Genomic DNA, 16,126 nt, shown 5'->3' with positions numbered 1-16,126 from the left:
GGATACGGCGGCGGTCGCAGCTATGGCGGAAACCGCGGCTACAATGATGTGAGTAAAGCAGTAACGCTAACAGTGTTTGTCAGACCAAAATGTTCTTTCCCCTCAAAAGCACGCAAAGGGTGAGGCTGAGCTTTGCATATACACTTGTAGTGTATTAGGGTTGCCATAACGGAAGTACTTTGGTGCACATGTCCTTGTAATTTCCTTGTGCAAAGTTGACTGCGAAATATTAACATACATACATACAAGGAGTGCAAAGTCAAACCCCCTTCATGTTCCATCCCCTAGATTACAAGGATATGTGCAGTGAACAGCGTATCGCTACCTGTTGGCCAAACGGTTTGCCCTTTGACAGTTAAGGGGCTTTACTTTCCTTCACAATTCTCTACATACCAACTTAGAATGGGGCAACAATGTCATCACAGTCTTCTCCAGTTTTACAAACAAAGCACATTCATAAACTGAAAATGCAATCATGTAGGAAATATAAACCAGGTTTATTTTTGTCACAACCAAAATTGGATGGGAGTGACGTTTCTTTCAACAGTAAAATGTTAGTACCAAATTTTGTAGAAGAGTCTACTGGATGAAGATGCTCTTGAAAAGGCATTGCATGATCAATAGCTATCAAATTACTGTGATCGGTTTGTGTAATTTGAGATTCTCTTGATCTATGTAAGTCATTTAAATTCATTTGAAATACATGGATAGAAATCATTAGCCCTTTGATAAAACTTTGATAAAATATCCAAATGGAAGGTACATGTAGCCAACAAAATTCCTAGTGCCTGTAGGAGAAAGATACAAAAATGTACTACTGTTCAAGCTTACGAAAATATACATGCTGCTCTCTGATTACAAGAAAAGTAGAACGCCACCGTTGATTCTGTTAATATATAAGTAGCGGATGCTCTCTCAAATTCCTAAGATGTGAAAAGAAGAAGCACCAGTAAAAACCTTTCTCTTGGATACTACAGGATTCTTCAGGATACGAGTCCCGCCAGCATCGGGTAAGCCCAAACTTCCAATATTCTGACAAGTGCCAAGTCTTGTTTTCGGAGGCATGCTCCCAAGCAACTTCCTTGCAAGTGTTTCCCAACATTTGGCCTTGTGATTTTGTGATTGGTTGAATTTCAACTTGACTTTCTGATGACTGCGTTATATCAATAATATTGGTGTGGACAAGCATCTTGCACAAATCAAGCTTTCAGTATTCCATCCAGGTTAACACAAATTCTCTCAGAAATATACCTGTTTGTAGCTTTACGTGTGGGAATTAAGGAGTGTGATCCATCGGTCTGTTTGTGCAGTGCCAGAAAAAAATAATCACAGCATGTTTTGCATCAGATTGCAAGATTGTTCTGCCTTGATTGGTGTGCCTTGAGTTTCCCTTTTCAATCCAACTCATTTGTCTGGTGAAGCTTTGCACTCTGGTTGGCTTCTGAACATTCTTCTCTTTTTTATTTTGATTAACCCATTCATAAAAAGTGTGGTTTGTTCTTGTAGATCAGACTGCTTCCCCACAGATGTGATCAAAATGTTGACCTGGTTTTTGTCCTGTTCTTTTTGAGTAAAACATCAATTCCTTCAAGTTAGTTAAGTAGTGAAGGACATCTGGAAAACTACCAAGATTTAGTTGTTTAACAAATTCAAAGTGCCGTCTAAATTTTGCTGTGATGTTTGACTCCAAAAGCATTTTGTTAATACAAAATTGTAGAGTTCACAAGCAAAAGTTATTACCAGCTTCTGACAAATATTTTTAGGGACAACTCCACGGTAAGCCTCTGAATCTAACTGTAGTTACCTTGGTGATGGTTGCCATGACGTTTTTGCCACACTTTGTCACTCACCTGGGCGTAAGGTCAAAGGGCAGGGCCGAACCATGGTCAACAGGTACTGACTCACCTTGGTGGTTGTTTTCGGTTTGGGTTCCTCATCTCCCATTCTCCCCTCTGTTCTGGCTGATTCCATCCTGAATACCCATTCAAATATGGCACTAACCACACTTTGTTGTCAGCCTTGTCAACTGTTATGGTCAAAACTGGACACAGCAGCATTTCAGGGCCTCTCCAAGACCAGTTGAAGGCTTCATTTCCAATCCTTCTACCACCACGTGTTCACAGTTTGTCCAGAAATTAGACAAGGCTGACGGCAGCATGGCTCATAACATAAGGTTTGTCATGTTGCAGTAGTGCATACCAATAAAAAATGGTGTCAACACTATTGACATACGATAGGTATCTCATCTTCCTCCCAACTCTTTTTATTCCAGTACCAGCCGTACTGAGAAGCCAGAGAAGAGACATCCCCAGGCCGAAGATGGGGAGGAGTTCACTCTTTACTCTATCAGCACCCAAGGTTACCCAGCTAGCATCAATGTGTATCTTATAATCTACATATGTGAAAGGTCCCAAATGCCTCTTGCTGTACCCTGATGCAGCAACAGACATTTGGCACCTTCCCTTAAGGGTGTTTGTGTACTATGTTAAACTTTGTCGCTATCTTAGTTTGCCCAATTCTGTACTTGATTGGGAGGTAGTTTGAGGTATTCTTGAATTGTTTTCTATATGTATAAGTAGGGAGTATGCAACAACGATATTGTAGTATGTGACTAAGAAAAACAGGAACTTTTGTCAAAGAATATCACCTTTCGATTCCCAGTTAAACGTTGGCAAATCTTTGCCATCCCCATACATTTTCCTTGTTATATGTGAGATATCAGAATTCAGATTGCAAATCTATACCAACATGTGTAAAACACTAACTATTACTTAGTATTAGTCTAAATTTGCATGTAGTTGTGCTGAGGTGCTAATTTGTATTTTGCTTTTATAACAGTAAGGCTAAGGTAGAACAGTAAGAAGATTTGACCTGAAGTGACCAGGTTGCTCCAGAATTAATAGGTATCTTTTGGACAGTGTTGGTTTCCTGATCAAAGTCCTGTGATTTTTCTGTTCTAAATGGTTCGTGAGGTTGACTGAAATGCTAAGTTCATACTTGAGACTCATTGGAGTCAAAATGTGGTCATGTCAATTTGTATTGGAGCAACAGTTAAAACAACAAGACTGAGACATACATTGATGTTTTTTTCAATAGTAGAACCTGTAAAGAAGACTGATAAGATACTGTTTTCCAAGTCCGAAATGGTTTACTGTTAGGCTGAAATGTATACGTGCAAATGAGAGATTATGTTCACATGTTTATGATGAGAATTCTTGCCTGTACTGAGAAACAGATAAAAAAAAGCTTCTATATGCAGTAACGAGAAATCTAAGCTGATGCAAGCTGTGTTCACTGAAGTTCTACTCTAGTGCTTTTCTACCAACTTGAAGACATCGTTGTAGTTAAGAAAAGAAAAAAGTGCTTAAGACATGTTGGCAGCTGTGACTTGAATTGATCAGTGTGTTATAGTATGTTATTTCAGGCTTGACGCAGGCCACTCCTGTTTTGTTAGCGGAAGAAAAGTGGTCATTGTGCATTCCATTGTTCGATAATTTTTAAGCCACTGTATGTTTCAGTTACGAAATGTAAGACCGTACAGCCATGTACCGGCTATTCCATTTATTAAGTGAAAGGTGCTGTCAGTTTTCTGAAAGAAAAGTTGGGAAAGATCAGGAACTATTTAGTAGAGGAGAATCGAAACTAGGGGAGCTAAGACTCACTCTCCTTAGATTTTAAGTGGAATAGCTTTTCAAGCTACTGTTGCATGTGGGATGGAAGTTAGTCACTGCCTTTTTTGAGATGACAATATTCTGCTTTTTATGTACATACCAACGGGTACATCATAATTGCTATCGACCCCCCAGAGTTGCCGGTTAATTGTCTATTTTTGTATAGCATCATCTTTTTACATCGAATGTTTGTTTACTCTCCATCAAATGTTTGTTGAGACCAGAGAAGTGTACAATATTGGATATGATTGTTGTGACCAAGTCAAGGAGAAAACCATCAAGTATACTTGAATGATAATTGTAGTTTAAGGAGCAAGCAAGTTGAACCTACATCACTGAAGTGCCACTGAGAACGAACTGGCAAAATGAAAACAATGTCCATGTATGTAATTCTTTTTATGCACTTCATTTTTAATTGTCACGAATAAAACATAGTCTTCGGTATTCCTGTGATTTCCTAGTTTTATTTGTCAAGTGCAATAACAAGGCAGGGCAGATTGGTGTGTATTATTAGTTAGCAAGTATACATGTGCACCTTTAACATTTTCCGTAATTTCGTATTAAAGTAACATTATGTTCTAATATGTGCAACACATGCAATACATTGTACTTCGAAAACAAAGCAATAACTTTGGATGCTCAATATTAACATCTTGGTTAACATCCTTGAAATGAACATTATTTTAGGCTTCCTGTGCAAAACCTCCACAAAAGACACTATAGAGACACGTATTACCCATGATAACATTATGGTGTGCCAAAATACAACCCTGCGCCCTCCACTATACACATATGTATGCCCCAATAAAACATTTAGAAAGATTTAGACTTGGCTGGTATTCTCCGCGATTACAATGATGTACCTGTGGCCTCTACCAGGCTTTGGGAAGTGACTGCAAAAGTGTAGAAATTGGCCAAATTGCAGATAACATGCCAACGACTTGGTCCACTGAAGAGTACAGTTTGCTGCTCCCAACTGTACTCGCTGACCAACTCCCCTGACGTGCTATCCACTATCATTTTTCCCAGCCACTTCGCAAAACCTGGTAGACGCAAATGTACGTGTACCCTCGTTGTCCAAAGTTCCAAGACTGTAGAAAGCTCTTTAGATGGGAAATATCGACTTTTGAACATGTTTGACGATCAGAAAACAGATCATCACTAGAAATAGGGGCAATAGAATACGTCGTTACTATGGAGTCTGGGTCCTCGCCCTCTTCACAGTAACGACGGTTCCCCGCCTGCTGCTGACAACCGTCTGCCGGTTACGTGCAGTTCGGCTGCCTCTTGGTAGGGTGCTCTCGCTCACGATCGATGTCTGTACACCCGTCCCGAAGGGCAGCATCTTGCGGATGTACTTGAGGATGTTGTCGTTGAAGGCCACGTATACGCACGTATTGATGACGCTGTTCACCATGGCAACCGCCTCCACTACGTAGAAAACGGTGACGGTCTTGTTCATCTGTAGGCTGAGGGCCGGGAAGAAGTCCCGGATGATAGTGTAGGCGTAGTAAGGCCCCCAGCACAGGATGAACGTCAGGAGCATGATGACCAGCCGCATGGTCTTAACCTTGGACCTGCGGTGAGTGCGGCGCTGCGCCCTGGAGATCTATAGGGGGGAGGAGAAGGGACCGTTCATTTATTTATGACGATTTACCACATTTGTGGAAGGATTGACATGACAGGTGACTATTACCTTTTCAAAGATGTCAACCCTGATACCAGACTGTAAGGTTTGAACCACTCACACCGGGAAGGTCCCCTACTCTTTTCGATAAGTGTGGTGGGTTCTTTAACGTGCGTGGGGTGTGGCTCTCCCAAACACGGGATTCCGAGGGACGTCCATCAAAGGTAGATGGACTGGAAAGTGTTTTGCTATCTACCGGTAAGTTGTTCGAAATTTCCGGTTCAGAAATATTCTTTTACTTTTTGTTTTTGGTCTAGCACCAATTCAGGAACGACATAAGTAGCAAGTTAACAAAGATAAATTCTAAGATTATAAACTCACCTGTCCCGGGAAGCGCCTGCGCCAAACCTTCCAGATGACCCGGAAGTAGCAGAAACACATGATGCAGACCGGAAGTACAAACTGTACGACCACCACGAACACGTAGTACCCCTGGGACGTGCTTTCCAGCGAGACTGGCCAGATCTGACAACAACATAGGAGACAGTGTGAGGTTTAAAGTTTAGATTATTTTCCCAGCACAAGAGATTACCTTGGCTTTCAATCAGTCACTTTGGTCTTCTTCAATAGGCGGTGACGGGGGGCGACATCGTTTAATAATAATAATAATAATAGATGGTTTATTGAAAGTAGTTTGCAGCCACCGGGCTGAATTGCATACCTTGTACAATTGCTAAAAAATCTTAAATTACAAACTAACAGTACTCATTGAAGCTCAATATAGAAACTCATTAACACAATATAGAAACTCATTAACACAATATAGAAGGCTTACTATTAATTTCGTCATAGTTTGCGTTAACACATTTACACAAATATACGTGGCTAGCATTAACTACATTAACCCATTGGCAAGATTCACCATTTTCGCAAGTTCACAGTTCTTGTATAGGTATTAGTGTTCATTCAAGAGTCTGGTCATGTACGGGATGGGGCTGTTGTAATATCTACTTGTTCTAGTTTTGATAGGGTTCAGCAGGTGCTTAGATCTAGTGTCTCTGGTACTTATGTCGCCACGCAAAGGTGGGAGCCAAGTTCTGTAAGTCTCAGAGTCAAGCATCCTTCTACCAGCTACCGTTGAGTTTGACCCAGTGTTGACGTCACACTTCAGAGAAGTCACGTGACAAGTCTCACTTGGTCAGTCTACTGAAGAAGACCAGATAGAGTGACTGGTCGAAAGCTAGCTCTAGGTGAGAACAATTCCTTGTGTTGGAACAAAATTTCAATTGAACATGTAACTATCTACTACTAAAAGTACTCAGAAGTTTGAAATATCTGATTTCTTGTGTTAACATGCATGTGTTGCTGAGTTTCGACTGAGTTCAACTTCAGAATGTACAATGACTGCCATTCCCTTGGAATCTGCTAGATGGCGCTTTGCCGTTCTCACCTGCCCGCAGATCGCGCCGTCTCGGTGGTCGTAGGACACGACCCGGGAGTACATGGCGGAGGGGACGGCTATCACCATGGAAACCAGCCACACCAGACCGGACACCATGCACACACCCTTCCTGCTGATTCGCCGCTGGATCTCATGCACAATCACTATGTACCTGGAGAACAGATAAATCACTAGAAAAGTAACATTTGCAAAGCAAATGCATAATGTTTACCTTCGGACATGGTCTGCCCTGTTATTCTTACTCAAACACATTCACATACATGTACTACGAGTATATGGTGACAGGAGTAGGGCAGACCAGACCATGAAATGTTGCAACATTACGTAACCCAACACCAGTCACCATGGTGACAGACGTCAACAAAGGATGTCATTGGCCAGGTCAGAGGTTAGTGTTTAGAACAGAAGAGGAGGAGGAAGAAACTGAGTAAAAACAATATGTTTTCCTTCGTAAACATAATAATCATGTTTACATTCGCAGAAGGAAACTGACATATAGTTTTTGCTCAGTTTCTTCTTCCTCTTCTCCAAATACCATGGAAGTAGAAGGTCCATGCAAATACATAAGCTCAATGGCCTGGACCAGACGTCTGTCATCATAGTAACTGGTGCTGAAGCAGATACCCTGCCCCGTGGTGTTGAAGTACAATATGTAGGGGCTGGTCACCAATCTTTCTGAACATACTACCTTTCTCTTTAAGCAGAGATTGATTTGGGAAGATTGTGGCCTTCTTTTATGTGTGTGGTTTCCTGACCCAGTTGACCCAATTAACGTTGATGGCCTCTTGAATGGGAGAGTCTTGTCCACTGGTTTCGACTTTTCCGATAAAGATCTTGGAGATTACCCAGACTTACACCATGCTAAGCACATGGCTTTTGGCCAACACTGTCCTTGGAGTCAAACTAAGGCATACTTATTAACTCATTATAACTAGAGCCAAATCCCTAAGCCACACACCCACAGTCTGCTCTGAAGTTTAAGCGTCTTTTAGGCGTCAATACTACTTTTTAATTGGCAGTTTGCGTGTAGTATTTTCTCGGTAACTTTGGATTTTTGTTTGACTAGTCCTGAAGAACTTTTATAATCATTGCTTTTCTTTGCATTCGCACAATGTATTTGTAAAGATACATTTCCATGGATTTATTACGACTATATGTTTATAGACTTGATAGGACTTTAATCATGTAACCTATACCTTTTAAATTGTTACATTATGTCTGACCCTGACCTCTACCCTCGTTGCCTCAATGAAAAACTTCAACCACCAGCAGACTGATTTCAGTATTTCATGAATAAACAAAGTCTCAAACAAAGCCTTCAAACAGCTTCTGAGTAACCGTTGATCATTGAGAGGGAATTTTACATGACCTCAGGGCTCCTTAAGGGTGGGTCTTAAGGGCTCCGTCACAACATACGCAGCGTGTTATCATTAAGTACAATGATTTTTTAAAACCAAGCCAGGATTCAGTTTGAAAGTTCAAATTTGCAACACGCAAGTGCGCTGAAAAGTCGAGTGATCTGCAGAAACACCCCAAAGCAAGGATTTTTCCCAGTCTGAGATGATAATATCTTGATAAATCAACCGACGCACGTCTGGTAAGAAACATAAGAGACTAGATACCCCCCATATGTCAAGAGCAATGCCGAGGGCAACATTGTTGCCTTGCACTTGAGGCTGGTGGGTGGGGATTTTAGTATTAGGTCTTGTCTGAATACGTTGAAAAGAAATTACTCACGATGGAAATAAGTTGGGTAAAATGGAGACTAAACGCTCATGAAACACATTGAAAAAACGTTCAACCCCCCTGGTGTGCTTTCTGACTATTGCTATGATCACATGCTTTAACGTGCGACGTCAGCAATGGGTCGGTCAGAAGTCTATGTCGTCCCCCGTCACGGTTGACTGAAGGTTGGAGAACAGTTTAAAGTTTCTTAAAACCATGCTAATACCATGTAACGGTACCTTCTGTTGTCTATGCTTATAGATGGCGGACACGCGAATACGTGTGGCCAGACATACCCTTTTGCGAGTAGTTCGCCTTGGCCATGGCCTTTTTAAACGACATTACGAGATACACATGTGCGAACACTTGACGGATTAACGACATTTACGATAAGGCCTCTTAAGGTTTGCGCATGAACTCACGGCCAGCGTCTGTCATGCCTGTAATACCAACAAACGTCAGTAAACACGGCAACCGTAGTACTGGTAATGCTTTGTAATAGTGAATGAAATCTGGTATTAGGAATGTCTCATGGTAATGTTTCTCTCACAAAGAGTTTCAAGGCTCAAAGGTTGTACTAGTGGGAGTGTGGTGTTTGTATTGTAAGATTTTATTTTGCTCAGGTAATAAAATACTAAAGAAAATTGTTACTTCACCTCATTTACGAGTCAATTCAATTTTGATAAATATCCTTTTAACTACAGATTCTGTTAGTCACTGGCAAAACTTGAAGCAGTGGGTGTTACGTCAAACGTCCGAAAGTTGTCAAAATCTATCGAGTTGGTTGAGTGATAATTTCTTTGACGGACATTACAGAAATTCATCTGCAATAGCTAACATTTTCTTTAAGGTGGCACATCGTATACTATTAGACTTGCCCCTGAGGCGTCGCCAAAAAAGAGAAAAGCACTGAAAAGAGGATTCCATGAGTGGTAGTTTGGTTAATTATTCGGTCTGTCTCATAAACACATGATCACGCGTCGTCTTTTTCGGTTTCCTCGCCAATATCTTACCCGTTTTGATTTCCCATACCTCACATTAGTTACATACCCAGATGTGCTGCCCATACGATGTACACTACTCTCTCTCTCACACACACACACACACAGTAGTCCCGTGGCTTCTGTATCTGTATCTGTATCTGTATAGCCGGTATAACCGCCTTTCGGCGTAACACACCAGCTTCGCAGGCACGCGGCGCGGCGGCAGCTGGCTATATTACACCGATCGACTTGTTACACCTAACCCTTGAACTTCTAGCTCTAGACATTGTTTAAAGCTATCTATTGACAGTGCCCCTACTATACTTGGTGACAGTGAGTTCCACTCTGCGATAGTTCTAGGAAAGAATGAATTCTTGAACACCTCAATCCTTGGTTGATAACTCTGGTACTTGAATGCGTGGCCTGTCTGAATCTATTAGAGATGTGATCCATAACGTTCCCGAAGAGGTTTCAGCTTTACTCTATCCGTCGGTGAATATTTGGCGTAACGACTCTGAGTGCGTCGTTGTTGCATGGAAAGCCTTAGACTGTAGAGTTCTTTAGCTTTCGGGCATCATTTTGTCATAGTGATGTTCGTGCCGACTCATACAGAGTGTTGCAAAGACTCATTTCGACACGGTATGCACGTGTACGAGTACATTGTATATTTTAAAAACGTAAAGAAACTGAGAGAATATAGCTGCTGTCGAGGCAAAGAGAAGGGCTTAGAAAGCTCGCTAACAAACGGACTGTGTGAATGCACTCTGTGGAGTGGCTGTCAACACTGGTACATGTATCAGGCATAAACCAGCAGCGTGTGGAGCTGACAAGAGGGCTGACACGAAAGTTCATCTGAGTTTGTGAAGTAGATGTGGAAAAGGCAAACTGTTTTTAAACTCGAAAACAATTTTCGAGTGACTCATTCAGTCCTCTTCAGCTGTCTGACCCTGTTGCCCATGACACGTGACTTTATTCGTGTATGACGTCAGCACTGGACGGGGGGCGATATCGACTTCCAACAAACTTTGACCCTTTGCTGACGTCACACCTGCATAAAGTCAAGTGTACTGAGCGATTGGTTCAGATAGCCGAAGAAGACTGATTCATTCAGTCAAAAACACCGGTGAGTTCATCTTTTTAGCTGTTAAACATTTCCACAAAAGGAGACCTCCGTTTGTACAATACATTCCGTCGACGGAACCGAAACCATAAACTGCTACACGTTATCCTTAAAATACAGCATCATTTTGCGCGACAATCTGCACTGTACGCAAAGTTCAATCGTTGTCATGCCACCGAGCATGATGATAAAATGACCATGGCATGTGCTAATAATACGCTTTTCTTTGAGATCCTTCCATTATATATACCACGGCCGCATTCTTCATGTCGATTTATGTCCATTTCATGTACAAAGTGCATGTACTCTATATGCAGGGATTACAGTCGTATATACATCGTAAAAATGCTATTACTTAGCCAGAGTGCGAGTGTAGACACTGAAATAAAAGTGATGCTCAACGTAAACTGTTTTACTGGTTTCTTGTAAAGTTGGTGGTGGGTATCCCTGGACAGACTACAAAAACGGAATCCTTTTATCAATCTAGCCCAACGCTGCGTGCACAACGAACACGAGAAATAAATTCTGCATCATCGGATATTGGGGTTTTCTTTTACACAACCAGTAAAGACTCTCATGAATTTTTCAGCCCCTGTCACACAGCGGAATATGGGCCCCCGAACACTACCAAACTACCCCCAACCAAAGTTAGGTCGGGACAAGGTCGGCTGTAGTTGGCTGGTGTTCGGCGAGGTTGGCTGCGCCAGCATGTTTCAAACGTTTGGGTGTGAACCGGAGGTTAGACATGGTTGGATGGTGTTCAGGCTTGTTCGTGGGTCAAATTTGACTCAAATTTAACTCAAATTCGATCCCAGTAGAAAGGTAGGCGTGGGGTAAATCTGGTCAGACTGCTCCGGAACCTCAGTCAATCTTCCTTAATTGATGGTCAGGGGAAGGTTCTGACTGTGACGGGGGCTTTTAACACGAAGTACAAGCCACCGTAGCCGGTCCAATCCTCGGAGGCATTACATGGACGAATATTCAACAGTTCCATTCAATTCTGGATCATATGACGTCTCTTTAACGTTACATTACGACCTCTCGGGGTTTAAAAACGATGTTGGGATCCCATTCAGGATGCACTTAGGTCGTGTGGAACGAATAAGTCTTCAGGCAACAACCACTTTTCTCGTGCTGAAGCATTGACTTTATATTTAGCTCTCAGTTATCTCCTAGGACGTTGATATAGGGCTTGAAGTAACACCACAGAGACAAAATATATAGCAGTTGAGAGAACGATCAACCGAGTACATGTATATCGTATGCGCCATGGTCGGTTAGGAACGTTATGGCCTAGCTATGAATATTCTGAACATCCCAACCAGCTATAAATTAGAGGGTAATTGTGTCGTTCGTGAAAGCAGTAACACATTTTTCTTGGACGGCTTGAAAGTCTAGAGGTTCGTTCTTCCTTTTGTGTATTTTTAATGGCTGCCTTCGTGGCCTACCTTAATGGTGGCTCAGCCTTCGCAGCCAGTGGTGTAAATTGGGTGCAAAGTCTGTTAGCGTTGCATCATCTTAGCGTGAAGACTATTTCCTAATGATGCCAAAGGGCAAATCTCTAGCGCAAGATCTAAAAATAGTAGAAGTCATAGACTTTCAAATTCAAGTTCTGATTGGTTCAACTAGCGTGAGGATTATATAAGACTACTTCCTGATCATGAATGATGCCAAAGGGCATGCCCCACTTGCGCAAGAATAGTAGAAGTGTTAGACTTTCAAATTCAAGTTCTGATTTTAACTAGCGATAGGATTATATAAGACTACTAGTACTTCCTGATCATGAATGATGCCAAATAGGGCATGTCTCTCTTGCACAAGAATGATAGAAGTCATAGACTTTTAAGTCATGTTCTAATTAGTTTACGTATTAGGTGTTAGGTACACGCGTACGCATAGTGTCACAAAGGTCTTCCCGTGTGATGACAAAGTGCATATCTCTCTAGCACATGAATAGTAAAATCTGTTAGCGTTGCATTATCTATTTCGTAAATGATGCCAAAGGGCAAATCTCACTTGCACAAGAATGATAAAAGTCAAAGACTTTCAAAGGCAATTTCTAATTGGTTTAACAAGTGTCAGAGGGATCTTCTTGGATATTGCCAAATAGCACATCTGTCTAGCGCAAGAACAGTAGAAGTCATAGACTTTGAAAGTCATGTTCCAATTGGCTCACGTATTAAGTTTTAGGTACACGCACAGTGTCACAAAGGTCTCCCTGTGCGATACCAAAGAGCACATCTCTCTCTACCACATGAATAGCAGAAGTCACATACTTTGAAAGTCAAGTTATAATCAGTTTCCATGTTAAGTATTAGGTACACACACAGTGTCAAGGGGCAACACGCAGAGCTAGTGCTGCCATAAAGTGACCAAATGAAAAATCTATATTGTTTAGTGAGGTGCCATTGCTTATATATTAGCTTATTACTCAGTTACACTTTCTCAGGTCTTCAACTTACAGCAAATCAATGGCTAGACCCTTTCTTAAGTACTCTTACGTCACACTTAGTGATGCAGGGCTTGTAATTTAGTTTTGGGAATAGGTCCAAAATGTGTGGGTACAGAAAAAATGTGATACGTGCACAACATGTACATTAGAACAGATCTTGCTGTCTTTCTTCAGAACTTGAGGCTGAAATTCTGTAGCTGACTTTTATATGCTGTATACCCGTACACAATAGTACTATATCCTACACTGGTGCACCCACAGTAAAAAAAAATTCATTTCATTAAGAAACAAACGAGAAGTACTCCATTGGGCTTAGAGTGTTCGAAATTACTGTCATTTTCTGTTTGTTTGTTTGTTTGTTTGTTTGTTTGTTTGTTTGTTTGTTTTTTGTTTGTTTGTTTGTTTGTTTGTCTTGTAGTTTTTTTCAGGAAGAAAATCCCCATCTCTCCAAAATGATGACGAGAAGTGCGTTACGTAGAAATGTGCGATAAGCAAACCCAAAAAAAATCAGTAAGCATAACTAGTTTGTTTGTCCTGGATTTTCAGGAAGAGCATCTTGAGAATTTTTTAAAGAAAACCCTACCTCTCCACAGTGATGACGAGCAGAGCGTTAGTGGACACGTACAGGCTCACCATCCGCACGTAGTTCACTGTGGCGCACATGAAACTGCCGTGAGTCCAGCCGCGCATCTACATCACAAACAGACATGGAGAGTAAGTTAGTTTTGTGTCCAAAGGTAACAAGAAACAATGTATAGAAAGAGAAGTTAACAATGGTAACAAGTGTAACAAGTGACTATTCTAATAAGAACTGCTACGGAATACAATCTAAGTTTCTTTAGGTTTTACTTTTTGGATGTAGTTGAAGACGAGGTGCCCCACTTTTTTTACAATGAGTGGGGTTTGGGAGGTTACACCTGGAGGTTAACAACTAACAGGAGTGTTATTCTCTAAATTGGTCGTTTTTTCCTGATCGTTAAAGGGGCTACTAGTATTATAGCGTCTACCAGGCCCTTCAGGTTGCTGGAAAATGGCATAGATTTGCCAAATGGACTGAATAGTACGCCAAAAGAGTTAGCCAGCCAGTCAGAGGAGTACGAAATCCTTTAAGTTAGCTAGCTGCAAATTGTACTCCTCTTGCTGACTTCCTCCTCTGGCAGTCTATTTGGCACGGCTTTGATTCATTAGTGGAATTTCCGAGAAGAATCAACCATGACATTGATCTTAGGCTCCATGTTATGTAACAGGGCAGTTTAACGTTGCAGGACACGTGCACAACTACCCCAAACCCTAACTGTACTCTCCAAGCAGAGGATTAGGTTTTAGCTTATTGTTGGCGTGTTTTATGCGTTTTTATCGGGCCCTCTTTTTGTGCTGGTAACTGTCTGTCACATAAATACTGACTTGCCAATTTGATACTGTCTTTGCAGCCACCAAAAGATCTGCTTGGAGATTACCCTCATTGTTTTGCGAAGGTATGTATGCTGTATGTGACATCGACAGAGCCCTATACGCTCGCCACGGTTGGACCATCTTGGCAGTGCATCTTTCAATCAATGCAACGTACAGATTTTTTATGGCGACTGTCGTCCCTAGTCACACCGACGGCCGACAGAAAATATTCAATTTCTCAGTCTGGTTCTTCTGAAGTTCAACGATGTGACAAGCGATCCGGAAACAACGACGATCATCAATCGAAGTGACACTAAAAGCAAACGTACCTTGAAGACGAAATAATCCATGTTGAAGGGAATGCACAGCACGGCTACGATCAGGTCTGACAACGCTGTAGAGAGAACACCAGAAGAGTTACAAACATGATGGCAAATCTAGATGCATCTCGAAATAGTTCTAACAATTCAAAACTTCACACTTCACAGTTTGTTTGTAACATGCCAATTGAATTTCGCACTGAAAGCTTTCTCCATCTCCATCTCTACTGTCTTGCTGGAAGTATTGATTTGGGTGGCACCTGTTTGTCCTCAGCAGTGAGGATTGGAAGTGGGTGGGTGGAGATTGAGTTTCAGTTGATTGACACGGTTGTGACTCACCATGCTTTGGGTGGTAGCATGTGGTATAAGGTAGCCAGGGATGTGTACTGTGTAACCATGGTATGAAACATAAACCATTGTGTAATACCGGGGTGAGTTACATCGTACAACCGTAATAATCCATCCTACGATGTAATCCAATCGGGTATTTTATCATGATCATACAATACAGTTCCAAAATACATCGACAGATACCTAAAATGCTTCCCTGTAGTCTGAAATATCATATTTCTTGTCTGTTTTCACTTGGTCTGTTTCCTTTGCATATACCTCCCTATAATAAATAAACAGTGTTTGATTACGTGTCACCTACCGAGATTGGCGATCAGGAGATTGGTCGAACCTCTGGTCTGCTGATACTTGTACAGGACTAAAAGTAGCAGCGCATTCCCCACCCCACATACCAACAGGATCAGGAAATACACGAAGGCTAACGTCACGCGGGCTGGGATGTCTTTACCCTCCGGAGGCAAGGTGTCGTTGACGAAATCGACTTCAAACGTTCTGTTTGTGTCCTTAATGAAGGACAGGTAATCGTTATGAATGTCCTCTGAGTAGTCGTAGGAATAGTCGGTAAGGTTTGAGAGATAGGAGAGATATACAGAAGAGTTCAACGCCATTTTAGGTCTCTTTTAGTCTCTTGTCTTTATTCTATAGATATATCCAAGCTGGTAACAAGGGTGGCTTCGATTCTCTAGGTTTTTGTAGTGTGTTGCCTCCGTTGTCAGGCCACTTCTTTCTTCTTTGTTGGAGAAAATTTACGTCAAATGTTCGCAATATGTCCTCTTCTTCCTCTTGGTAACCAAGTACAGCGTCAGTCTGTAAAATGAACCACACGGAGAGCAGCTACTTCAATCGTAGAAATCGATTTTCAGGACGATTAAGTCCGACGCCCCGATAATTCAGCGGCAGCCTTACAGACGCTCTGCTCCTCTCGCAGGATTAGAAACTTCAGACTAAGCGTCGAAAGAGGAAAACTTAATGATTAAAACCTCCGTCGTCAGGCGGAAATAGTCGGTGATTTTGAGGTGAATT

General features: G+C 41.7%; 2 protein-coding genes across 2 annotated transcripts in view; one reads left to right on the top strand and one right to left on the bottom strand.

Moving 5' to 3' along the window:
- LOC109485055 (glycine-rich RNA-binding protein GRP2A-like) overlaps window positions 1–4,115 on the top strand; it is a 9,714-nt gene extending 5,599 nt beyond the window's left edge. Inside the window, 3 exon segments of the mRNA XM_019788453.1 lie at window positions 1–48; window positions 978–1,010; window positions 2,273–4,115. The exon segment at window positions 1–48 is cut by the window's left edge and continues 22 nt beyond it. Coding sequence (XP_019644012.1) covers window positions 1–48; window positions 978–1,010; window positions 2,273–2,287 — 96 coding nt within the window. The 3' untranslated portion in view covers window positions 2,288–4,115.
- Window positions 4,116–4,794: 679 nt separating this feature from the next.
- On the bottom strand, window positions 4,795–15,711 carry LOC109484987 (prokineticin receptor 2-like). Its single transcript, XM_019788361.1, has 6 exons — window positions 15,405–15,711; window positions 14,762–14,826; window positions 13,624–13,730; window positions 6,749–6,911; window positions 5,680–5,823; window positions 4,795–5,280 (listed from the first exon to the last, which is right to left on the bottom strand). The coding sequence occupies exons 1-6, from the start codon at window positions 15,709–15,711 to the stop codon at window positions 4,864–4,866; spliced, it is 1,203 nt and encodes a 400-aa protein (XP_019643920.1). The 3' UTR covers window positions 4,795–4,863.
- Window positions 15,712–16,126: the final 415 nt, after the last annotated feature.

Source organism: Branchiostoma belcheri, unplaced genomic scaffold (assembly GCF_001625305.1).
Source record: "Branchiostoma belcheri isolate BF01 breed outbred unplaced genomic scaffold, Haploidv18h27 scaffold72, whole genome shotgun sequence".
Lineage (NCBI taxonomy): Eukaryota > Metazoa > Chordata > Leptocardii > Amphioxiformes > Branchiostomatidae > Branchiostoma > Branchiostoma belcheri.
This window is presented reverse-complemented; position numbering and strand designations above follow the sequence as displayed.

What these genes read in the sequence shown, in the direction of transcription:
- LOC109484987 (XM_019788361.1), bottom strand. Translation starts at nt 15,711, where the DNA reads ATGGCGTTGAACTCTTCTGTATATCTCTCCTATCTCTCAAACCTTACC. An exon ending in TGGATTATTTCGTCTTCAAG is followed by an intron (nt 13,731 to 14,761) that starts GTACGTTTGCTT and finishes TTTGTGATGTAG; the next exon opens with ATGCGCGGCTGGACTCACGG. An exon ending in ACGGCGCGATCTGCGGGCAG is followed by an intron (nt 5,824 to 6,748) that starts GTGAGAACGGCA and finishes TGTTGTTGTCAG; the next exon opens with ATCTGGCCAGTCTCGCTGGA.